The 25,260-nt window shown below is 38.2% G+C and overlaps 1 protein-coding gene across 6 annotated transcripts in view; it reads left to right on the forward strand.

The window, feature by feature from the left end:
- The window catches only part of RECK (reversion inducing cysteine rich protein with kazal motifs), a 50,958-nt gene extending 26,317 nt beyond the window's left edge, over window positions 1-24,641 (forward strand). For all 6 annotated transcript variants that reach the window (XM_074542284.1, XM_026799829.2, XM_014275822.3 and 3 more), the window contains 15 exons: window positions 1,366-1,399; window positions 2,234-2,431; window positions 2,829-3,096; window positions 4,514-4,693; window positions 5,616-5,828; window positions 6,585-6,721; window positions 7,187-7,327; window positions 11,824-12,012; window positions 15,472-15,594; window positions 16,043-16,214; window positions 18,248-18,440; window positions 19,579-19,789; window positions 21,041-21,114; window positions 22,260-22,415; window positions 23,392-24,641. In XM_074542284.1, coding sequence (XP_074398385.1) covers window positions 1,366-1,399; window positions 2,234-2,431; window positions 2,829-3,096; window positions 4,514-4,693; window positions 5,616-5,828; window positions 6,585-6,721; window positions 7,187-7,327; window positions 11,824-12,012; window positions 15,472-15,594; window positions 16,043-16,214; window positions 18,248-18,440; window positions 19,579-19,789; window positions 21,041-21,114; window positions 22,260-22,415; window positions 23,392-23,610 — 2,508 coding nt within the window. In that variant the 3' untranslated portion in view covers window positions 23,611-24,641. The remainder of the gene's footprint in view (window positions 1-1,365; window positions 1,400-2,233; window positions 2,432-2,828; window positions 3,097-4,513; window positions 4,694-5,615; window positions 5,829-6,584; window positions 6,722-7,186; window positions 7,328-11,823; window positions 12,013-15,471; window positions 15,595-16,042; window positions 16,215-18,247; window positions 18,441-19,578; window positions 19,790-21,040; window positions 21,115-22,259; window positions 22,416-23,391) is intronic.
- Window positions 24,642-25,260: the final 619 nt, after the last annotated feature.

The following is a 25,260-nucleotide window of genomic DNA, read 5'->3' on the forward strand; positions in this document are numbered from 1 at the left end:
GATCAAGTATTTGATCAGGTTTTATAACTGGTGTTCTGAAACCAGTTAGAGGTTAGATATTTCTAAATTCAAATTTCTCTTTTCTCACAATCATAGAATTTTAGTATTTGATAACAAGCAACTGCATTTTGGAATTTCAACCTCATGACTTCATCTTTTCATAGCGTTCCAGGCAGCTTATATGCAGTAACTAATTTTTTTAACGGGAAATCTGCTTATTCAGCGTGGGGAAGACTGGGGTTTTTTTGGTAAGAGTTCAGCAGTCATGGGAGAGGGGATTCTGCCCCTCTACTCTGCTCTGGTGAGACCCACCTGGAGTGCTGCATCCAGGGCTATATCTTCAGCATGGGAAAGATGTGGACTTGTTGGAATGAGTGCAGAGGAGAGCCACAAAGAGAGATGGAGGATGTCTCCTATGAAGACACCCTGAGAGAGCTGGGGTTGTTAAGTCTGGAGAATAAAAGGATCCTGGGAGACCTTATAGCACTTCCTGGTGTCCAAAGCGGGCCTACAAGAAAGCTGGAAATAAACTTTTTGGCAGGGCTTGTTGTGATAGGGCAAGAGTTAATTTTTGTAAACTAAAAGAGGGTAGTTTCAAACTAGATACAAAGAATAAGATTTTTTTTATGATGAGGGCCGTGAAGCAATGGCACAGGTTGCCCAGAGAAGCTGTGGATGCCCCGTCCCTGGAAGTGCTCAAGGCCAGGTTGGATGGGGCTCTGAGCAGCCTGGTCTAGTGGAAAATGTCCCTGCCTGTGGCAGGGGGTTGTGACTAGATGAGCTTTAAGGTTCCTTCCAACCCAAACCATTCCATGAGTGGTCTGCAGATTAGAGACCTCTGAAACAAAGCAGGATGTGTGTGTTTCCCTCCTTCTGACATTTGAGATGTACATCCCCCAGCTGTGCCTTTCGGCTGCAGTTTGAGAGTTGGTTGCATGCGGTAGCTTTTGAGGTGCATTGTCATGGAGTTATTTTGTTGAGACTTACTATTTGCATGCATCCATCTGTGCAGAATTTTTTTTTCTACATAGAATCTTTAAAATTATTGTCCTGAAAAAAAAATCCCAATGTCTTGGGACACTCTATTATAGCAGTTTACTCTGTTTCTAAGTTAGTCCAGGAAAATGTTCCAATTTACTTGTTTGCTTGAATATTTCTGTTTTATTATGAGTACACACAGAACTTTGGTGACCCTTGATCTCTTAATTTCCTGGTTTCACTGTTTGTATAGTGGTTTTGTTTTAATGTAATCTAATTGAAGCAAATAATACCAAGGTTTATTAGCTCATTATAACAAATGATTGGATACTTAAATATTTATTTGAAGTTTTCTGGCTTGTAACACTGCTTTTGTTTTGATTTCAGAATGCTCTCTTTAGTTGTATTAACAGAAATGAAAGTAAGTATGTAATGAATAGTTTATTTTGTTTTTCTTTTGTATTATTCATTTTTTCTCTAAACTATAAGAGATTACGTAGCTGAACATTTACACAAACATGTAGATTTCAGACCCATGTAAGCAAAAGCCACAAGTAAATTGTCTTACTCGAGTAATAGAGGGATATGGCTATTTATATAATTAATATCCGTTTTTAATTTGAGTATCTGCATTTATCTTTTCTGTCATCTTTTTCTTCTGCTTGTTCATTTGATGTGTGCTAAGTAGCAAAATTAAATGCATAGTTGAAATATTGATGAACCATGCATTTTGTTGCCTGATATCTGTTTATGTAAAATGAAATTGGTGTCTCAGAATTAATTCCAGTAGAAGCTGTTGTCAAGAACTACTGTATGTGTTTAACAAAATAGCAAAAATGGGTGAAACACCAGTACCATCTGTCTGGGTTTTTTGAATTATACTACTCTCATATTTGTTTGTTTATTAGTAGCATTTCTCTGATAATTCAATTATTGGACATGTCTGGTTACCTAAAATAAGAACAAAACAGTTGAAAATGAGATTCAGCTGGCTTGCTCATGTCTTGAGCTTGAGTTCAAGGCAGCTTTAATACTGACTTTTTTCTCCTGCCAGACAAATAAATGTAGTTTGGCTAGTTACAGATATTTCCAGTCATTCTGTAGACAGAGATTTTTCAACAGAGCATAGAATTTATTCTTTTTTTTTTTTCCTTTCATTTTCTTGGGCATCCTTGTGTGTCAGACTTGCTCATCTCTTCATTTCCCTGAGTAGGAACCCATAGATTTTCTGTTGTTTGTCTGTTTGCCTCCCCAGTGGGGTCGGTCTGTTGCAGTTACGCAGGTCACCACACAAACTGCCGGGAATATTGCCAAGCAATTTTTCGGACAGACTCCTCTCCTGGTCCGTCCCAAATTAAAGCAGTTGAAAATTACTGTGCATCTATCAGCCCTCAGCTTATACACTGCGTGAATAACTACACACAGTCGTATCCAATGAGAAACCCTACAGACAGTGAGTACAAGGAAATCCTTCTTTACTGAAAGAACGTTATCGAATATACTGAAAATGTACTTCTTGTACATTTTATATAAAATGCATTATTGTAGAAGTCTATTGTATGAATTGTATTACTATCATTGTATGAATTTATATGATGATAACTTTTGGGTTTAGGTGCAATCATTATATGAATTTATATTATGATAATTTTTGGTTAGGTGCATTAATAATTTTTATTTACTTTTCATTTTTACATATTGGCTTTGTAGGTTTGTTTCCAGAGTTGATTCTATTTATTTGAGATTATTTGGAGGAGGAGAAGGCGCCTTACAGCACTTTTATTTCTCAGGGCTGTTACATTGTCCATCTTTAATGTTTTGTGCTTGACTGTCAACTATTTTGTTAACAGGTTTGTATTGCTGTGATAGAGCAGAAGACTATGCGTGTCAGACGGCTTGTAAAAGAATTCTAATGTCAATGAAAACAGAGCTTGAAATTGTTGATGGACTTATAGAAGGCTGTAAAACCATGCCTCTCCCTCAGGACCCACTTTGGCAATGTTTTCTTGAGAGTTCAAGATCTGTTCACCCCGGAGTCACTGTGCACCCCCCACCTTCAACTGGCCTCGATGGAGCTAAGCTCCATTGCTGTTCTAAAGCAAATTCTTCCACATGTAGGTCAGTATCTCTCTAACCTCGCTTCCAGTTAGGAGTTTGTCTTGTTTCTGGCCTTTGCCTGAATCTTGCTGTGTACATCAGATAGGAAGTTCTGGAATTCTTAGAAAAAATGCAGGTTACCAGATAGTAATCTGTTGAGTAATGTATTCTGTCCAATACTTTGTATCTCAAAACATACTGTTTTATAAGAGGAATCAACCTTTTCTTACATTTGATACCAGCTTATTATAGCAGACCCAGTAAGTTAATGAAACTTGTACCATACTTGTGCTCCTAATAGCCAACATTGCAGCCTCTGGTTAAGAGGTCTTAATGAGATGCTAAAGAGAGACAAAAGGACAATCAGCTCCACAAACTCTCAAGTGCCTGCTTGCTTCATGTTAAAACCTTGGCAGTATTCTTTCTAGATGCTCTTCTGGTTTTAGTTGGTTAAAAATAACGTAGGTAATTTAGTAATTCAATAAGGGAGCTAACTATTCTGACATTTAGAAAAACAAAGGTTTTCAGCAAATTGTTGCATGCTTACAAATTATTGAGGCATTTTTAGTCTAGAGTGGTTTTCTGTCCACTTTAAAAATAGATGGTGATTGCATTTTAAATCCATCAGTGTGTCTGAATAAGTGGCAAACATTTTTGACCTGTTACTTCCTTTTATATCAAAGTTTCCAGTAACAACATCTCATGAATGCAGGTTTAGTAGTAGAGGCCTGGAGTTACATTGTTTCTTAGAACATTGTAGTATAGGATAGTTAAGAAAGTATCTTTTAGTTCCTTGCTTTGACAATGAGTTCCAAAATGAATCCTTCTATCAAGTTTTCAATAGGCAGGAGATCTAATAATACAGTGAAGTTCCACATCTTGGGATGGAAACTTTTGTCGTTTGTAGGACATTGCCATGAACAATGAGAGCTGGGTATTGCCGACACCAGGAAACATCTCAAACGAAAGCAGCAAACAGTATCCTTGTTTCAAACATCAGGGCAAAAGAAGGAATGTATTTTGCTTGACAGTCATTTCTGTAGGAGGAGAAAGTGTGATTTGAAGCTGAAGAATGGAATTAGAAGTTGTTTATTGTGATGTCAACTTGGATTTATTACCAAAGTAAAATCAGCAGGGTTAGTTTTCATCTCAAAGTTGTAAGTTCAGGTTTCCGTTTGTTACATTTTTATTGGATATTGCAGTTCTATATCCTGAAGTCTTTCAGTCTTAGTAGCTTTAAGATGTCCTGACATGCTTGAGCAGAATGGGTTATTTGCTTTGAGCCCTACATTTGGGTGCCCTTGGAGTCTTTGTGGGCTCTAGCACAATCCTCTGCGGTGAGCGGAGGCAGTGATGAAGCAAAGAAGTGATGGGCTATATCCGAATGGATGTTCTTTTAATTTTATTTTCTTCATCTCCATTTGTTTTTTGTTTTCAGAGAGCTCTGCACTAAACTTTATAGCACGAGCTGGGGCAATTCACAGAGCTGGCAAGAATTTGATCGCTTTTGTGAGTATAATGCAGTTGAAGTTTCCATGTTGACCTGTTTAGCAGATGTACGAGAACCTTGTCAGCTGGGCTGTAGAAATCTTACTTACTGCACTAATTTTAATAACAGGTAGGAGAGAGACACTGAATGTTTTATAAAGGAATTACTATCTTTGATTTTAAAAAAAATGAAATATTTTTAAGACTTATTTTGAGATTGTATGTAGCTTTCTTTCTGCAAGTATGGTTTCAATTTATTTGAAAATAAATAGTTTTTCTTTGGAATGAACTTTTGGAAGTGTATTTAGCAACTCATGTAACAAAACTTACAAGAAAAAAAGTTAACCCGTGAACTTGTAAAATGTCATAGTGTATTACCTCTATATATTCCTCTGCCTTACTGCATAGACAAGTAAGCCATGGTCACTGGAATGTTGTGTATTATAAATAAGCTTAAAGTGCTTGTTGAATTTACATGTTACTCATTTTCAAAATTCCTTTTTTGCAGAGATGTTTCTGTGGGTTTGTACTCTGTAGGAAAAAATTATTTAAAAGTGGTGTCTAAAGTAATTGTCAGGTTACAGTTAGAGTTTAAAAAAAACCCTAAATTTTCTTAGCTATTAGAGATCTCTGGCTTTTTTTTTTTTTTAATAGTATGTAGTGGTGTGAGTGTTAATAGGAGAATCCTAAGCCTGGCTAAATATAAATCATAAATCAACTTGCATTAGTGAGTCACCAAGAAACATTTACAGACATATTTGGGCTAAGATATTTGCTCTTAGGTCAACTTCAGGTGAGAAATATTAAAGTGATATTTGATCTAAGACATAGAGGTGAGAAGGAAGTTTCAGCCTTGAGTCTTAAGGACATTGTCTTCCTTAAAGACAGATTTCAAATTTATTGTGATCTTGCTTAACTGTGGGAGGTATTAACTGCTTGTATACTACAAAAAGCAAGCCATATGAAGGATGTAGAGTTCTTATGGTGGAAAGGGAAAATGTGTGATACCTTTTTTCTTTTATATATGCTATATCTTACCTTCTCCTTTTAAGACCAACAGAACTATTTAGAAGCTGCAATACTCAGTCAGACCAGGGAGCCATGAATGACATGAAGCTATGGGAAAAAGGGAGTATTAAGATGCCTTTCATAAATATTCCTGTGCTTGATATTAAAAAATGCCAACCAGAAATGTGGAAGGCAATTGCCTGCTCCCTGCAGATTAAACCTTGTCACAGCAAATCTAGAGGAAGTATTATCTGCAAGTAAGTATCATGGGAAAAACAAAAGCCATTTTAGAGGTTTTACTAAGGATTTTAATGAAAACTAAAAAGCTGTAGGATTGTGTTTGCTATGTTAGGAGAACATGGCAAGGTAAACATGGACGGAATATGAAATTGCATGGTGGCCATTGCTTGAATCTCCATCACTGTAAATTAAGATATTTGCCTGTTAATGAGATGGATGAATATACTTGCATTGTGAAGTGAAAGAAAAAACAGATGTGTTGCAGGTTTTTTTGGCTTTCCGTGGGGTCTTAAACCTTTCCTCTTTCTTGGTTTTGGGATCTACTAATGACTTTCAGCTGACAGAAAGATCTGAAAAAAAAGTAGATTTTTTTGCATTAATAAATTTTGAAAGTAGGTGATTGAGTAGGAGAAAGAGCAGTTAATAGTGCATGTAGTGAGGTAGAGTTCAACCCATATTAGAAATTGGTAAATAAAGGAAGTGCTTGGTCTTGGAAGATACATGCATATCATGCCATAGAAAATGAAGATCACCAAGCCCAAAGTCAAAAAGGAGTAGTACAAGCAGTAGTTTCTGTCTTTGTGTTACAAATTTGTTCCTTCCTCCTATGTAAAATGTAGCATATACATATATGTATAAACACTCTGCTGTGAGGCATATTGGGAAAGTTGTGGATTCAGGGAAGGTAATAACATAGAAATCTTTTTCATATAAGCCCTTTTTTCTTCAAGTAGTCTTCATGAAGTTCTGTCTGTTTGTTTATTTATCTGTAGATCAGATTGTGTGGAAATATTGAAGAAGTGTGGAGATCATAATAAATTCCCTGAAGGCCACTCAGCTGAGAGTATTTGTGAGCTCTTATCTCCAACCGACGACTTGGAGAACTGTATACCCTTGGATACTTACCTAAGTACTAACATACCTATGCAGCAAAATTAGAAACCAGGATACTTTGACCGCTTGTCATTACTTTTAAAAATCTTAATTATTTATTTTTAAGAAAATTGTATTGAATTTGAGGCATTTTATTTAGTGTATTAGAGAAAATTCAAATTTTCAAATTGCCATTGTTCATTGCTTCTATTCCTTCTTGTATTGGGCATATGTGACAAGAAAATTATTGGGCAGACAAGATAAAGGAAATATATTTTGCATGTGGAGGTTCATCTGGGTCATTATTTCCAGGAATGAGGATTAAACTATTGAAATAAGTTAACTATGTGGTCATATCATGCTTCTATATCTATAATTAAAGTAAAAAAATTCACAGAATTGTCAAAAATATTATTTTACTGGATGTACAAAATGCCATGCTTTGCTGAAGAAACATAAACCTCACTTACATCAGTGTAGATGATGTGTATTCTATTTTCAGGCCCAAGTTCTTTAGGTAACATTGTGGAAGATGTCACACATCCATGTAATCCAAATCCATGTGCAGCTAATCAGCTGTGTGAAGTAAATAGAAAAGGATGTCAATCTGGAGAGCTGTGTCTTCCATATTTGTGTGTGCCAGGTAAGGTTTTTGAGGCTTCCCTTTACTGAATTTTGCAGGTAAATGTGTCATTGAAATGTTGTTGAAGGTTTTAAAGTGCTCTGCTGTGCCATGGTTCAACCCAGCTAACACCTGAGTACCACACACTGCTTGCTCACTCCCCCTCCAGCCTGGGCAGGAACAGTTTAGTTGCTGAAATAGAGTTAACAATAGTAATTGTGATGGTGCTGATGATGAAAAGGGAGATAACAAAAAGAGAGGGATACAACCCACAGGAACCAAGAGGTGCACAGTGCCACAGCTCCCCTCCCTCTGACCCAGCACCCAGCCCTTCCCACCAAAGACGTCTGGACATGCAGCCAGTGGCATTTCTGCTCCCTTCAGTGACACTTTTAATGTGGGTGCACCTCACCAGAAAGACACTTATGGTTATTTGGAAACTGATGGTTTAGAACACTGATGTTGTCTAACCTCAGCACCATGTGTAAATGTGAGCTGGCTGGGGAGAGAGCCTCATGCAGAATAAGTTTCAAATTTTCATAACCCTAACTTTGAAATGGCAGGGTTGGGTGGTGTCAGTAAGAAAGATCAAACCTACAAAAAGGAAGTGTGAGACTCTGCAATGTCCAACTTCTACAACCCCTTCATTGTCCTGCCCTAGGCACTGGTAAAAACTTGTGCTTGCCGCAGTTTTCCCCTTTCCTTTAAAGCAGCAGTTGTCAGTCACATGAGGGGTCAGCTGTGGTTCTTGAAGCAGAGCAGAAAGTGTGCCTTTGGTGACCACTTGAACATGTGTGTGACTGAGCAAGTGAGAGCAAAACTGATTTTTACACTGGATTGTGTGGAGTAGCCTCCTTTCTAGAGGAGGTGATGGAGACATTGCCATAGCTGTCTCACATCAGTTCCCTGAGCCTCTGTTCTTCCAGCAGTTCTGTGGCTAATCAGCACTTTCCCCAGTGGTTCCTAATTAAAAAGGAAAGCTGGATTTTGCTTCACGCATATATCTGCTCTACTTGAGCTCTTTTAAAAGTGAGGATAGACTTCAGCTCATTATTTGTGTGAGCCTAGGGCCATTGTTTTGGTTATGCTTCTATGACCCTTACAAATATTTTTGTTTTCCTGGAAAGCTGAGCCTTATTACTATAGAGATTGTATTGTCTTCACTTGCTGCAAAAGTCATTCAAAGTCATCTGAAAACAAGTTCTGAATACAGAGCTTTCAAAGAGACAATTTGCTTCCACTGAAGGTTGGAAAGTGACTTTTATGTTTTCATTCAGTCTTTTTTATTGGCTGAAAGTTTCATGGAATTTGTTGCAGTTCACCCCTTGTAGGGTTATTTCAGTCTATTTATTTTATTATTTGTCCAGGGTTGACGATATGATGCTTTTACCCCCAATCGTCTCGTTCTGTTACGCTGAATAGTAAGTTTTGCACCTTTAAGACTTGTTGCAGAGAGTGAAGGGGGGAGAGAAGTGCACAGCTTATTTTTTCCAGACACTGCTCTCACTCCTCCACATTCCTGCTCCTGGACTGTGTTGTCTGCGGATGGACAGACAGCAAGACAGAGCTCTCCTTGGCTTTTTGTTAGTTTTAGCTAGCTGAGGCAAGGAAGATTCCTGTACTGTGGTTTTTTCCATTTTCTTTAGGCCTCTTGAAACCTGCTCTGGGCTGAACACCCACCAGAGCACTGACAGCTGCACCTGTGGCCCACCCGGGCTGGGCCTGGCCTGTGACATTCCCAGCACCAGAGGGACTGATCAGAGACTGAGTGAGCTGAGCTGCAACCCAGGGATGGGGTTTTCTCAGTTTCTCATCTCTTTTGGAGCAGCAAGGGGTTTTATTGGTTAATATAATTTAATAAACAGCTTTTTTCCTCTTTTCTCCAAGGAGGTATTTTCTCCTGGACCAGTTGGGGGGAGGGGCTGATTGAATTTGCTTTCCTACCAGAGCCCCTTTGGGGATTCTCTCTCAAATTTGCTCTGAACCAGAACACATACATCTATTGGCACCCAACGTGGGGCTCAAGAAGGTGGAAAAAAGCTCCATTGATTGTGCGTTGGTTGTGCTCGCTCTCTAGTGAGTTAAAGCAGTCACTAGCCATGCTGCTTGAATTCATAATGTCTCTTGGGGTGGAGGCCTTCATGTGATTCTGGTCTCTAGACCTTTTTGAGGTTTCAATACCTTTCTGGTCACTAGGATTATTGTCCATAACACGTAATTTTTACGGTAGAGGGGCACGGATTGGAGTAGCTGTTGTGCTGACCTTGGTGATAATGATTTATAAGGCGTTTACAAAAATACTGGCATCTGTTTACGATATTTATGGTTTATGGTTCCTTCGTCCTACCCTGCATCCCAGTTCCAGTAGTATGTTTTGCGAATTTATTAGTGATTGCACCCAGTTTGTTAGAGGAGGAGCTGGGAATAAGGCTTTCCAGCCTTTCCTTTTCTTCTTCTCCTTTGAATCTGTTATGTCACTTTTTGAGAATGTTCAGTTTCCCCTGAATGTTAAAGAGACCATCTTTCTGGTATGAAATCTGGTAAGCTTCCTCTATATGGTCTGCAGCTTCTCTAGCATGAGGGCTGAGATATCCAGAGGAGTTGGTGAGACCCCTGACCCAGAAGCAGATGCAGGCATGAAAAATCCTGTGTGGTGTGGAGAATGGGAAAATATAGGCCAAACCCTGAAGGAATTTTCTGATCCTGTAGCGTGGGATTTTCCACGGGAATAAATTCAGAACCTAGCTGAGGTGGGGAAATGCCTAAAAGAGAAGTGCCATGATGATTCTAAGGAGAAAAGGCTAATTGCAATAATCTGGGCCCTGGCCTATGCTTATCACATTCTGTTAGATACTGTAGGGCAGCAGACGGAGGCAGGGGAGCACGGAGATAAAGCAGCAGCTACCACAGCCACTCAGGCTGCAGCCAACACCCCAGGCTCGAAGCCAGCAGCTAAACCAGATGGTGAGCATAAGCCACTGGCAGTTGCTGCAGGAAAAATACACACAAGCAAAACCAATTGGCCAGTGACTGACGATGATGATCCAGGGGAAGGACCCTCAACAGCAACTGATACAAAAGCCAAAGTTAACACAACTGACACAGCATCAGAAGCCAATATTGAGTCCTATTCCCTGAAGGACCTACGTGGCCTGCGGAAGGATTACACCCGACCACCTGATGAATCCGTAATTAGTTGGCTGGTCTGTCTCTGGGATGCTACAGGCGAGTCAACAATTCTGGATGGTACTGAAGCCAGGTATTTGGGATCCCTGTCACAGGATCCTGTCATTGACCAAGGAATGATGAGGGGGGCTAACCCTCACAGCCTCTGGGCACACGTCCTAGGAAGTGTAGCACAAAGATACCTGTGTGCAGACGATCTCTATGCAGCAAACCCAGTGGAAAACCATAGAACAAGGGATTCAACGCTTGAGGGAAATGGCAGTGGCAGAGATTGTCTTCTCAGATGATATAAACACTGTAAATCCAGACTTGGTACCATGCACATCTGTGATGTGGAGAAAACTTGGAAGATGTATTTGTCCTGGTTCAGAGCAAATTTGGGAGAGAATCCCCAAAGGGGCTCTGGTAGGAAAGCAAATTCAATCGGCCCCTCCCCCCAACCGGTCCGGGAGAAGATACCTCCTTGGAGAAAATTGGAAAAAGCTGTTTATTAAACTAGAAAACCTAAACAATATTAACCAATAAAACCCTTTGCTGCTCCAAAAGAGATGAGAAACTGAGAAAACCCCATCCCCGGGTTGCAGCTCAGCTCACTCAGTCTCTGATCAGTCCCTCTGGTGCTGGGAATGTCGCAGGCCCAGTGTCTGGAAAAAAAAACTGTGCACTTCTTCTCTCTCCCCTTCACTCTCTGCAACAAGTCTTAAAGGTGCAAAGCTTATTATTCAGCATAAGAGAACGAGACAATTGGGGGTAAAAGCATCATATCGTCAACCTAGGACATTATTTTTCCTTGCAATTTTTCATTTCTTTTTTCTTTTTTTTCCAGTCTTTCTTTTTTAAATCTACTTTTCCTGCTTTTTCTCCCTTTTTCCCCTCCTCACGTGTCTTGTAAAAATCTTTCAGTGTTAACTTAAGAGCTACAAGTAGAGAAGAAAGGCACAGTGAAATATGCCAGAGAAGGCAAACAACTGGGCTTTGCTTGTGAGACCCTTTAATTCAAATTCTGTATTGGAGAGGATGAAGCATGTGTAGTATTTTTCACATAACATGTTTCATACTACTACAGAGCTGGAAAATTAAAATACATGAGAATTACTGTAATTTCATGTCTGTTTCTCAAAAGTAACATGGCACTTCACAACTTTGTCTTAAGCAGCTATCTTGTATTTTTGCTGCTTGTTGCCTGGAGGAAATGGGTGAATGTAAGGGCAAGAGTAAGGCTGCTCAAGAACACTTTATGTTTTTTGCAAGTCAGTGTAGAAATTCATTTCAGTAATGGCACTTGCCCACATGTTTACCATTTATGAGCTAAAATTTTTCCTTTCATGCAGGCTGCAAACTGGGAGAAGCCTCGGATTTTGTTGTCCGACGAGGTACGCTTATCCAAGTTCCATCCTCAGCTGGTGATGTTGGCTGCTACAAGATTTGTACCTGTGGACACAGTGGCTTGCTGGAGAACTGTATGGAAATGCGTTGTGTTGACCTCCAGAAATCATGCATTGTTGGAGGACAAAGAAAAAGTAAGTAACAGAGAGCAGTGATGCATCCTGCACCTGCTCCTTACCTAAGGAATTTTGAGCTACGTGAGAAGACACAGAGGATCTGAATTCAGAGTTTATCAGAAAATACAGAAACTGATGGTTGCATCCCTGTCTTTCATACTGGGTTAAGTCTTACATATGCTGGAGGGTTCCACTGTTGAAATCAGTACTGAGCTGTGCCTGTCTCAATCCCAGTCCTGTGTGAAGGGTGTTCTCAGTGCACCATTTCTTTTTAGCATAGGATGGTTTTCTTACTAGCTCCAAATGATTGGTAAGGGGTTGTTTTGGCTTTGTTGTGGGCTTTTTTCTTCCTTCCAGTGGCCTGTGGTATCTGGACCCGCAAATTCCCAAGGTTTGTGTTTCCACTCCAGTGGTTGGCACAAAGACCTCTTTCCCTACTTGCTGATTCATTCACCTTAAGTTTTGTTAGTACTCATGCACATATTCAGAGTAGGAAGCACACATCTTCAAAGTGTAAAAATACAATTGGATAAAAATATAGGATAGGTTGTTGTGATCAAGTGTAGGGTTCAGTGGGAAGGGCATACTGTCCAGATACCTGCCTACATTGAACCATTCCCTTTTCCCCTCTTCCCTTTGTTTTCCCACACATCTTCCTGCTTGATTCATCTTAATTAATCTCCTTCATCATCTTGATTAATTTCCTTTTCTTTGGCTCTTCCACTAAACAGCCTCTAATAAGTTTTGCACAATCTCAATGTTAAATAAGAATTATAGTTTAAGATATCTATCCATGAGGCTAATATATGCCAAAAATAAACATGTAAGCAAATACATGATGATGATGAAGGTGTATTGAACACTGTGGTTTTTTTAAATCTTCCTCACCATGGCAGCTCCCTAATTAGAGTTTAAATTGGCATAGGTAACAAGGATTTATTGGGTTCTACCTAATCTGACTGTCAAAGGAGTTCAAGGAGATGTGACAGGTGATGCTTCTTAGAAAACTATATTGATTTATTTTCAGATTTACTCTTCACTTGAGACCTTTAAATGGGTATTTTTGTCATGCAAACTGGCATTATAATCTTGGGAAAAGAAAACAAAATAAAGAGCTTCTATTAAGGCAGGAGAAAACTTAAGAAAGGTCTTGCATATAAAGTGGAGTCTGTGCTGAGCTGTGACCTGTCTGAATTTGGTGTCTTTGAATCAGCAAGCAAGAGATATTCTGCTAGTGAACAGTTACATATCTCAGCACTGCACATTGTTTAGTGTCTGTAAATCAGCCCCTTTAAAATACTGTCAAGACTAAAGGAAAGTAAAAATATCTCATAGGTCCAAAATAACTGAGGTTTCTTTTTTACCGTTATATGAGTTATTTTCACACTAAGTAAAACTTAAGAAGCAAGGCACTTGCTGTATTTTCATTTGTCACAAACATAATTGTCAGATTGGGAACCAAACCCTAAGTCACAAAAGAGCAGGAAATTGGGATATTATTTTCATCACTCAGGAAAGTCTGCCTGCAGTATTCCAGGGAATGGAATGGGGGATTTTGGAATCTCTTTTTTTGTTGTTGTTTGTCCAAAGAAGATAAAAGGCAGCCAAACACACTTAAAACTTTTCTTTTGGGTTTTGGATTTTTTTTTTTTTTCGGAGTCGGTACTATTTGATCATGGAAGCAGAACAATGAAAACATCTTAACATTAAAAATATATTTGATGGGCAGTTGTAGAAAATATCTTGTGAAAGTGGATACTTTTAAGATACAGTTCTTAACAAATGCAGTTTTTAAATGATGACTGTAACTTTTTATGGACCATTCTATCCAACTGGCAGTTTTTCAGATTTATTTGTGAAAATAATCACAAAGATATTGGATGCTGTATTTGTATTTTATGGTTTCACAGTGTACAGATCTCACTTGTTCTGGGAACATAATATGTGTAGCTGTAGGTATCCAGTAAGTGCTGTCCAATTAAAAACAAACAAACTACCACAACCCCAAAACTAAACAGCTTCCTCTTTTGCCATAGTGACTTATGAAGTGTTTGTGATGATTAAGACTCTAGCTATTATGTAATAAAAAATAGAAATTACTGAGTTCCAAATTTGCTAGATGATGCATTGAAAGCAAAGAATTAAATGTTTATGGTCACCATGTAAATATTTTGCAGTAACTTCATTTCATTGGTTTATATGTCAGTCATAAAAAGCCAGGGTTTAGACATAACATCTGAACTGTGTTTTTTAAAACCATTCTCTATAAAGAAAACAACTCTGAACAACTCTGTTTTGAGTGATGCTGGGGTTTTCTGTGTTGTGGGTTGACTCCAGCCAATGAAATGATGACTGATGAGGAGAGGTTGCTGTGTGCACTCTTTGACAGTGAAAGACAATAGCCCTGCACAGTTTTCAGGTGGATCCTAAGTACTGGATCTCTGGTACTCTGAAGAATCACCTGAGATCCTGTGTTTGGCATTACCTTCTAAGCTTTTCTTCCCTACTGGCAAATTCTTTGCTCCTTTGAGTAGTACTGTGGTGTAGAGAGCTTTTTGTGCTACAGAGGCTTTCTCTCCCACTCCCTCTTGTTCTGCCCTCATTTGTCTCTGAGCACCTCTTCTGAATTGCTGCAGTGCTGAGGGGTTTCCTTGTGCCTGTGTAATATTTTCTTTAAAATTCTAATTCTCAATCTCAACCCTTTGAAAAGAGATGAGAGGGAATTACCTTATTCTGTAAGGTAATTACTATTATGTTTTCCTTAAGAGCTGTGTACTTGTTGGTAGTCTTTGATAACCAGCTTGGTTATGGATAGATCAGAGTCTGTCATCAACATGAATTGATTTGATACAAAACACACATCACAGTGAAGGGCAGTCATATGGCCAGTTCAGAAGACCAAACTGGAGTTGCTAAATTGAAGAAAAATCCCCTAAGTTTGCAGTTTGATTCTTAGATTCAGGTGTTAAAATGTTACTGACTTATAAAATACATTCCAATTCAATGAAGGCTGGAATGAAGCATTGGCACTTTTACCTCATGACAAACACATACAAATTGTGCTTTATGTGTGAGACTAAAAGTTTAGGAGGCATATGTAAATTTAATTTAGAAGAATGTGTCTTTACATAAGCTTTACCTTTAAGAAAACATGAAACTTGCTAGCCAGGATTTATTATTCTTAAAAAAAAAAAAAACAAACAGAAAACCTAATTTATACAGGCTTTGAAAGGACTAAGTCCTTGCTTCTGTGGTTAACTAATTAATCAAAACCACATGTGAACAGACTTTTCCTGTAAGTGAATAAAGCAAAACTTGAAATCTGTTGAAAAAAAAAGATGGAAATTTCAGTGGGAAAATATACTGAAAAGAGAAATTACAGAAGCAATTAATGGGAATGTAATATCTATGTAGTGTATATGAATATGTAGTCTTTGGGTGTATTTGCATTAATTGTATGTATTTATTTATTTAAAGGCCATGGAACGTCCTTTAATATAGATTGCAATGTCTGTTCCTGTTTTGCTGGAAACTTGATTTGTTCCACACGTCAGTGTCTATCTGAGCACAGCTCAGAGGATGAACGTCGGAAGTTTACAGGTAACTTTCCAAACCATGAAAATTCCAAGTTGAGTATTTTTAGAGCAGGAATTATCAACTAAATTCTTTCTGCAGTACTAATGGAGGGCACCCGATAATTTGTTATTACTCTGGTTTTTTAACTATTTTTTTTTCTCATGTCCAACCTGCTCTGCAGGAAAAAAATCAATACTGAGAAATAAAGCCTCAAGTAATACCTAAAAATAAGTAGAGAAAGAGTGCACTAGGGATGAGAGGTAAGGAGTTTAGGGGAAAAATGGAGAAAGCTGAGTAGAATGAGCAAAGGGGCAGGACACAAACTTCCCTTCCTGCTGCTTGTGATCCAGCATTGCTAAATGACAGGTGGGAGAAAGGGGCTGAAGGCAGAGATGCCTCAGTGATTCCTTTTGTATCTCGTGTCGTGGAAAATGAGTGTGCACCCAGTCCCTGTTCTATGTTGCTCCTGCAGGTCTGCCCTGTAACTGTGTGGACCAGTTTGTCCCAGTCTGTGGCCAGAACGGGCGCACGTATCCCAGCGCATGCATAGCTCGCTGCGTTGGGCTCCAGGACAACCAGTTTGAGTTTGGATCGTGTATTTCCAAGGATCCTTGCAACCCAAACCCTTGTAATAAAAATCAAAGGTAAAAGCAGAATATGTTTCTCAGTTTTTCTTTGGCTTCATCTGCTCATAAAGCAGATTTACGTGTTCTTTGAATGTGTTGTATATTGTAGCATTCTACTTTGGGCCTAGTCCAATAAAAATAACTGTTTGAAGTAGCTGCTTTTTATTTATCATAGTTAGTAATACTGGACTGTAATAACTGCCAGTTCTTGATTCCAGTTTTGTAGTGCTATGCCAATTGAATTCATTATGCAGATCTTGGTTCAGCAATAAAGGAGACTTCACATACATTTTCAAAAGTGGGAGAATCAGGTTTTGTCAAAATGGCAATAACTGCCATTTTACTTCTTAGTTTCACACCTTCTTTTACTAGTTTACTAAGAAGACCCACATCCGAATTCAAGACTTGGAGTCACTCTTGCTTATTCAGTCAGTAATCTGTGCTTTTTGTCTCTGAAATAGGAAAATATCAATCACCCTTTTTTTCTTAAACTGAAATCTTGTGAAAACTATGTCTGTACAATCTCTGGTTTTTCAATATCAATAAAGGAAAATCTGCATAGACAAATATATATTAAAACAAAAATATGCTTTGTACTAGTGTCAGGCAAAACAAAAAATTTGACCTTTCGTACAGTGATCAAAGTCTGTGGCTCACAATATTGGTCTCTGTCTTCAATTTTCCCAGTGTTGTGCAATATTGCAGTTTTCTTTGAATTAGTGCGTTTTTCTGTTTTGAAAGAAAACCATCAAAATAAGTTGTGTAATATTGTGCTTTCATGAAAAGTGATTGTAGCAATTTTAGGGTTTTTTCTTTTTTCTGCACTTGAAATGCCATGATGGAGAAAAACACTGAGAAAACGCTGTTGTTTTGTAGCTGTTACAGCCATAATGGCATTCAAAATTGGAATTTCAAAGCTGCATTGTGGATAAACATTTTTTACTTTTTATGTTTGAAATGTAGAGGCTTTCCATTTTCTCAAAATACTATTATACTTAGAACCTCAACTTGTAGTTTCAGTAAAGGACTGTACACAATACTTTTTTCTGGGTCAGTTTGATAATGTAGCTCAAACTGAACATGCTCATCTGAAGGTGCTCCTGATGCACTTGGAATGTGTTTAGGATCTTACACTCCACTTGTGAAGTGTTTAAATCTCAGAATTTCCAAGCCTTCCATAGTACCAAAGGCATGTCTGTAATGCATGGGAGTGCAGCACTCAGAGAGAATAAGGAGTTATTGTGCATTATTCAGTGGTGGCAGCACTGCTGTGATTTATGGAAGGAGGGAGTTGTCCAGAGAGCCGTGAGAGCTTTCATCAGCCTGCTCAGCAGGCTGCATTGGCTGGCATTCCTCTAGCAGAGGGATGCCTTTGCAGGGCCTATGCCAAATGCTTTGCAGCTAAGATCATGGAAGGTACATGTTTAATACAAAGGGGAAAAAAATTGTGCTGGTTTTCTGTCTGTACTTGTCTGTGAAGGCTGCAGAGAAATGGATGCGAAGAAGGTGTAAATACGAGATTTTTCTGTTTGTTTGCAGTCATCCTATAGGTGGGATGCTGTACAATATCCCAAACCTCCAAAGCTAGAATCCAATTAGATAGTTGTAACTGAAACCATATAATCTTGTAGGTCTTGTTTTCACCCTTTTCTCAGCGAAGGGTGAGTCTAGACCTCTGTAATGCTGTTTCCATGTTTTCTGTAGCCTAGCTGTTCTTAAATATTCATTTACAAAATGAAGTAAGGGGGTAGGTAAGAAGTTTATCCAAGCCTTTGTCAATAATCCATTGAAAAATACCTGGTAAAAGATAAATGTTAGTGGAAACTGCAGTTGTGTTGACATACATTGAGTAAACATGGTGTGAAACTTCCAGCTTTGTGATGAGACCTGGAAAGGGCTAATCAGAGTGTTCTACTGCTTGTATTTCCTGTGGCTTCTCCAGTCTAAAGGACTGGAGAAAATTTCACTGAAAATAAGTTTCCCTCAATTTTTGAGAATTAAAACCAAAATAATCCCATGACATGACATCAAATTATTATGACTTTCTGCAGGTGCATACCAAAGAAACAAGTGTGCTTGACCAGTTTTGAGAAGTTTGAATGCAGCCAGCATGAATGTGTGCCAAGGCAGTTAAATTGTGACCAGACACGGGATCCTGTTTGTGACACAGACAATGTGGAATACACTAACTTGTGTACCTTGTACCAAAAAGGAAAAACTTTGGCATACCGAGGACCTTGCCAGGTAGGAAGTGGTTCTGGCAATAAGTATCAAATCTTCTTTGTTCCTTGGTGTTCAACTTAATAATTTTTATTTTTATTTTTTTAAATATTGTTTGCTTGTTTGGGTCTTTTTTAAGTATTGTTTTTGGGGTTTATAGCTAACAAAAAGTAGTAAAAACTTTTTTTTAACTAGTGTAAAAATAATGTCACAGTCTTCAGAATTTTGTCAGGTGTTTCTCTGCTTTATTTAACAGTTGTCTCAAAGCCAATCAAAAGCTCTACTTATGCTTTCTTGGGGGTAATACTCTTGATATTTTTATCTTCCTATATATATTGTTAAAGCTTGCACGCTAAGGTGTGTTTGCAGTAATTAGTGCAGTTCCTTGGTCACTTAAATGCTTCTTACCAATTTTAACTTGTTGAAATATAAAATATTGCCCAGTCACACAAAGTCTTTTAGCTTTTTGTGTGATTGTGCCCCATGTTTACCAAGTTCTTTGCTCAGGATCTATTTACATACTAGGCAGTCTGTAATAATTTTCTAGTTAGTCTGCATTGGATTAGTCTTCATATTAATCCTTGAGAAGGATTAAAATTAGGTTTAGGTTTTGCATCCCGCTGCTCTCTACGGTGGTGTTAGACAAGGTGGTTCTGTCACCTTACAATAACATATACACAGATATAAGTAATATAGGTAAATAAGTGGTATATAAAAATATACAAGAATGTGTTAGAAACACATGTGCACGCCCACTAAATTTTAAGCACACAAAGCCACACTAAGATGAATTAATAAATTACTAATGAGTTGTTTAATTATTAGTAGAATAATTTAAGTTATAGTGAAATTATAATTATTTGAATTTATTTCATAGGTTAATTTAAATATGGTCATTTTATTTAAGCATTGCACAGAACAAAAGTTTTTCGTTTCTGAAATATGTTTTATTGTGCATTTCTCAGACTCTGTCACCTTCTTGAAGTACTTACCTTTTCATTTATGGCCCATTCATAAACTGGCAGGTTACTTCCTCTGGATTTCCTGCCTTTGCAAAGGTTTGGCATTATTAGCAGTGAGTTCCCATTAACTTTGCCTTTCCTGGTGTGGAAGCGCCTTGGCAGTTGGTGCGGCGCGGCTGCAGGCCTGCCGTGTGTTCCAGCCCTTCTGCAGGTCGCTGGAGCCCGTGTGCGGGCACAACGGGGACACGTACGGCAGCGTCTGCGCCGCCTTCGCCGACCGCGTGGCCGTGGACTACCCGGGGCCCTGCCAGGCCGTGGGCGCGCTCTCCAGCCGCGGCTCCCACTCGGAGTGCGCCTTCGTCAGCTGTCCCCAGCCCTCTGCCGCCGCCTGCAAACCCGTCCTGGCGCCAGGTGGGCCGCGCACCGCAGACAGGGCACAGTTCTCCAGGGCCATGCTTGGAATAAAACAGGCTTTAACGTGTTGTGTGAATGGAAAGCATAAAGCGTAAAGCGATGGCTCTGCTTAGGGCTAGAACCAGCCAGTATCAGGACTCAGATAAGTAAACCTGAATTGGAAAGCCCTTGGCTGTAGGGGGGTGCTCCTTCAGTCTCTTAGAGACTGGCAGCTGGGATGAGTGTGGTAGAAACGAATGAGCTCTGTGGTGTCCAGGGTAGGATGCTTCTAGGAATCTGGTAAGTAATTTTTTAGAAGTGGCAGCACAGATACCACATTGGAATGCTGAGCTGTCATCAGCATCGGGTTCCCAGAAGGGCAAAGATGGTATTTAGTTAGTTAGGAGACAGAGTAAAATACCACATGTATTCACTGTACTGTGGAAGACAGCAGGAGTAGGTTTGCAGTGTGCTGGTTTGAACCAATTTTTTATTGTTTCCACAAGTGCTTCCTTTATGAAGCAACAACTAATCACAGGTAATGCACAGAGCAAGAAAAGCTCTGTTCTTAAAATGAAAGTTTTATTTATTTTCCTCCTTTCTTGCCCCCTTTGAAAAAGGTCTTTGTGCTTTGTAATCACATTTAGTACTGTAAATGTCACTCTGTGAATGTGAATTACATAGAAGTTGGTGAGTGGATTTAATACACAGCCATGGATAGAGAGTTGAAATATTATTCCTTTGGTTTCTAACATGATGAGGAAAACCAGTAGGAGAAACATCTGTTAGAAAAGCACTTTTTCTCCCTTGTTATCTAAAGGTTTTACTCTCCAACATGGTGTAAGTGCAGAAACTAATGCTTGCAATGTGCATAAAGCTTCTGTCATGTCCTAGCTATATCAGCTCTTGAAATCCTTCAGTTCTGTAGGCGATATGCATGCATCCATACAAAATCTTGTGGTACACACAGTGCCTCCAGTTTTTAGCTTACAATAATGAAGGATCTTAAAAAGAGTGAAAGTTCATTTTGTTGCTTCATGCTGATAGTAGTAAAAGTGTGTGAAAAGGGGACAGATTTTGCATTATAAATGTTTTCAATATTAAAATAATATTAGAACTGTGCAATTCTGCTGTCAAATTGAAACATTTACTTTGTTTTGGTAATTTTGCTATTTTCATGCTTAGTTAATATTCAAATTTTGACTCTTGCTTACTTAAAAGTGAAAAGACTACTTGTTTTTATTACTGAGATTTCTTTAATTCACATAGGAGCCTGCTGTCCACTATGTGCTGGAATGCTGAGAATCTTATATGACAAAGACAAGCTGGATAATTTTGCAAGGGTAAACAGTTCAATCATGCCTAATGTAAAATGGTATATGAAAAGTCAAATTAGAGTGCACTTCCTCCTGAAAGGTTAACATGTTATAAAAACCATTATTTTTTAGTTGTTATTTGTGATGGGGTTTTTTTCCTTGTACTGCTTATACTTTCCTTTATTTCTTTATCTGAGTCATAAATTGAATTACAATGCAAAGCAAAACAGAATTAGAGTAGACACAAACAAGCAGACTCAGGTTTGCAGTTTGTAATACTGCAGTTTGCAGTTTTTGACTTGTAATAATGCAGACAAATTATATGGAAACAGCATCTATGATTCTACTGCTTTCCTGTCAGCGATTTTGTGTTTGTAGGTGCTGTGTATGTGTGTTGACCAATTTTGCTGAATAACTGTGTCTGTTGGGTCATGACAGCATCCTGGAGTGGTGTCCAGTTGCCATCTCTAATGGCACGAGGGACACAGTGGCTACTGCAGCTTCTCAGTTCATACATTACAGCATGTGACCGTGAATTTTTGGTTTCTGATAGAAGCCTTTCTAGTTGAAGAAATGTATTGGTCTTACTCAAGTAGTTGGTGATAACTACTCTCACCGACTAAGCACCCTAATCCCTGGATTGTAATGTCTGCCTCTTTTAGTTCAGGCAGCTGGTTCATGTGAGAAAAAGCTGCTTCAAATACTGCAGAGTTCTATAAATCTAGAGCTGCTCTGCCTCTTGTTTTCCAGTGTGGGAGCACAAACCACTGTAACAGATAACCAGTTATTATTTTGAGGTATGTGATACACAGACACACAAACCGTGAAGATGGACAACACATATCAAAATCACACAATATAAGAAGTAAATAATTTCCCTCTTTCTTTCTTTCTTTCCTTCACTTTTTCCTTTTTTTGCTTTTATTTTTAATTCTTTTACATTTTTGGAGGGGTTGGTTTTCAGGTTTTTTTAGAATCAGTGAATCATTTCTTAGAATGATGTTTTAGAAGCATGGAATCGTTTAGGTCTTTTGCTAGCATTTAGAGTAGAGTTTGGAACGGAGTAGTTTAATGGCTGAAACCCATTTTCTGGCATGACATAATGTTATAAAACTGAGGAGGAGAATTTTCCATAATATCACTTCATCCACAGAGTTCTTTTTCTCCTCCAGGTAACAAATAAAAAGCCAATAACAGTACTTGACATACTTGAAAAAATCCGCCTGCATGTGTCAGTGCCACAGTGTGATGTGTTTGGATACTTAAGCATAGAATCTGAAATTGTGATTCTCATCATTCCTGTGGATCAGAACCCCAAACCATTGCAGGTAGATGATGTTGTTATTTTATTTACCCAGCATTAATTTCCTTCACTTTTGTACGTGTAGCATGGTGCTTGTTTCTCAGGCAGATATGTTGTGTGTAATTTGATTGCTCATGCTCTGTTATGTCCAACTCAGCTTCAACTTGTCTCCTTCTCTAGCAGAAATAGCCCAAAATGTTTCCATGACTTAGAAAAGAAAGTCTTGCCAGCCTGGTCAGCTCTCACTCCATCTGCAGCAGGTGCTGTCAGATTCCTGGGGGAAGGAAAACTCCAAAATCAGAGGCCACCACAGCTTACCTCATTGGTGGCACCCATTGCTGAGCTAGACACTCTTCAACTTTCAAAGCTTTGGACCTCCAGATATTAAGTTTTTCAAGTTTAAACTTCACCAGAGGCAGTTTCCAATGCTTTTTAAGAGACTTATTAAACTAAATTCCTTTCTAGGGTGCAGTAGAAAATGAAGTGGAAAAAATTAATTTCCTAACAGAAATTCATTAATATCATCTTGTCAGTGGGGGAATGGAAACCTGCGGTTTCCCAGGTTCTGTTACTTCCGTTCTTCTCTCCCTTTCCCATAAACAAAATCAGTTATCTCTCATTTGGAAGAAAAATCCCAGGAAGGAGAAAATCTGGATTTTTCCACCATTGCAGACTTCAAGGAAGTAAGTTGGTCAATCAGGAAGGAAGTCCTCAGTTTCAGAGGCACTTTCTTTAGTGATCATTCACTGGGGGCTTTTTTGCATCAACATTCAAAACATATCAACCCACACTAACTTGTATCTAGCTTCCTTCCTTTTCCTTTTCTACTGCTCAGGGCTTCCACAGGAGTTTTCATAGTACCAAAGTCTATGATGAGACCTCTGATCTGTTTTCCAAGTACTCCCCAGAGATATGAAATCTTATGTGGTGATGGGAATATTTTTGCATTGGCATTTTCCATGGTAAAAAGAGAAATAATAATTTTTTTTTCCCTCCTCTAGATTGAAGCCTGCAATAAAGAGGCAGAAAAGATTGAGTCTCTGATCAATTCGGACAGCCCAACATTAGCATCACACGTGCCACTGTCAGCTCTAATTGCATCCCAAGTACAAGTTTCATTTAGCATTTCTTCTGCTTCTGCTCAAGAGGTGTCTGCTCTGCACTCCCTGTTCATAAGTCTTCTATTCACCTTGGCATCAGCATTGAGATACTGCCTGTAACTGCTTGGGAAATATGCACCAGCACTGGGGCATTTGTATTGTGAAGGACTTTTGGACTTGTTGATCACTGAACGAGAAAAGAAAAAACGTGCAAGATTTGATGGACTTAACATTTTTCAATGAAGGACTAAAAGTATTTGAATAATGTGAAAAGATTATTCTCTTACTCATAACTAGTCAGATGACTGTTTCAGCACAATTAGATTGTTTTCCATGGATCTTGGAAACAACATAAATATGCTCTGGAAGGCTCTGACATTATGGATTTATGATTTTGAGGAGAAGGGATCTTATAGGGTTTTTTCAGCCATTAACTAAACAGTGTTTTGAGTTTACTGAAGAATGCTAATTTTATATTATTCAGATGCATATCAGTGACAAAGAAAGCATGCACCTATTTTAAACATCATTTTTGGAAGAAACAGATTGCTGCTACTTAATTACCCTACCAAAAATTTAAGAGTTTATTCTCATGTAAATATGCTTTCATATTTTATTATGAAGAAAGCTAACTAGCCCTGGGCCTATTTCACTAGACATCTTTCCTTGGACTAGTGAGGACTTGCAGGACTTTGGGCTCACTTCTTGTAAAATGACAATCAAGCTCTATGCTAGTACCTGACTTCAGTGAAGAGATGTGTTCTTTTTATAGTTTTGTACATTTCAGAATCTCATATTGGATGCAAAATATAAAGAATCCCAGTATCTATATTTAAGTGCCATTTAAAATATTGCAGTATTTGCATGTTATCTAATGAAATTTATACTTTAAATGTTTATGCAAACAGTATGTTTTATTATTTAATGTATTTTATGCACCTGACTTTACTCTACATGAAGTATTTTATATCAGTATTATGATAGCCAAGTTTTGAAGTATATACAGAAAAACTTATTTTTGCCAAAATGCTGAACTTTGAAAGAAAGCACTGAAAACTTTTTTGAACATATATGTTGTAGCATGTTTGTAGCAATTATTTTCTGCTAAATCTTTTAAATGCAAAAGCATTAAAGCTTTTTATTTTAATAAACACTTGTGTCTTGTGTCCTTGTATAGAATGCATGTAATTTTATGGATTCAGCAAGACTGCATAGATTTCCTTTTCTCTCTCAAAATAAGCACTTAAAACTAACTGCACTTACATATGTGCATGACTCACACAGCAAATGTTCCCAAATAGATGTCAAGAGGGTCTCAAGGATGAACGTGTTCTTGCCAAATACCTTGAGGAAGACTCATGCAAATAATCATCCAAGTCTTGAAACAAAAAACTTGAGTATGTTGATAATCCATCTGTTTCTGAAATTTGTTATGTGTATTCTTTAGACTTGGACAGAGAAATAGAATGGATGCATTTTTGAAAAGCTTTTTGAACTGAAATGGCTCAGATGATAGCCCCAGAAACTTCAAACAATTCAGATTGTTTGTTTTTTTCCAAATCATTAGCAAATATCTCTTCAATATGAGGTTTCTTAGCTTGACTAGCATTTAGCTGAAGCAAATCTGATGCCTACTAAAAAGTAATTATAAATGTCTTAAGAGAAAAAATTATATATACACACACATACATGTGCATTTATATATATAATTAAATATATATAAATATAAATAAATAAATATATACACATGCACCACACTGGAAAACTTAG

Source organism: Zonotrichia albicollis, chromosome 1 (assembly GCF_047830755.1).
Source record: "Zonotrichia albicollis isolate bZonAlb1 chromosome 1, bZonAlb1.hap1, whole genome shotgun sequence".
Lineage (NCBI taxonomy): Eukaryota > Metazoa > Chordata > Aves > Passeriformes > Passerellidae > Zonotrichia > Zonotrichia albicollis.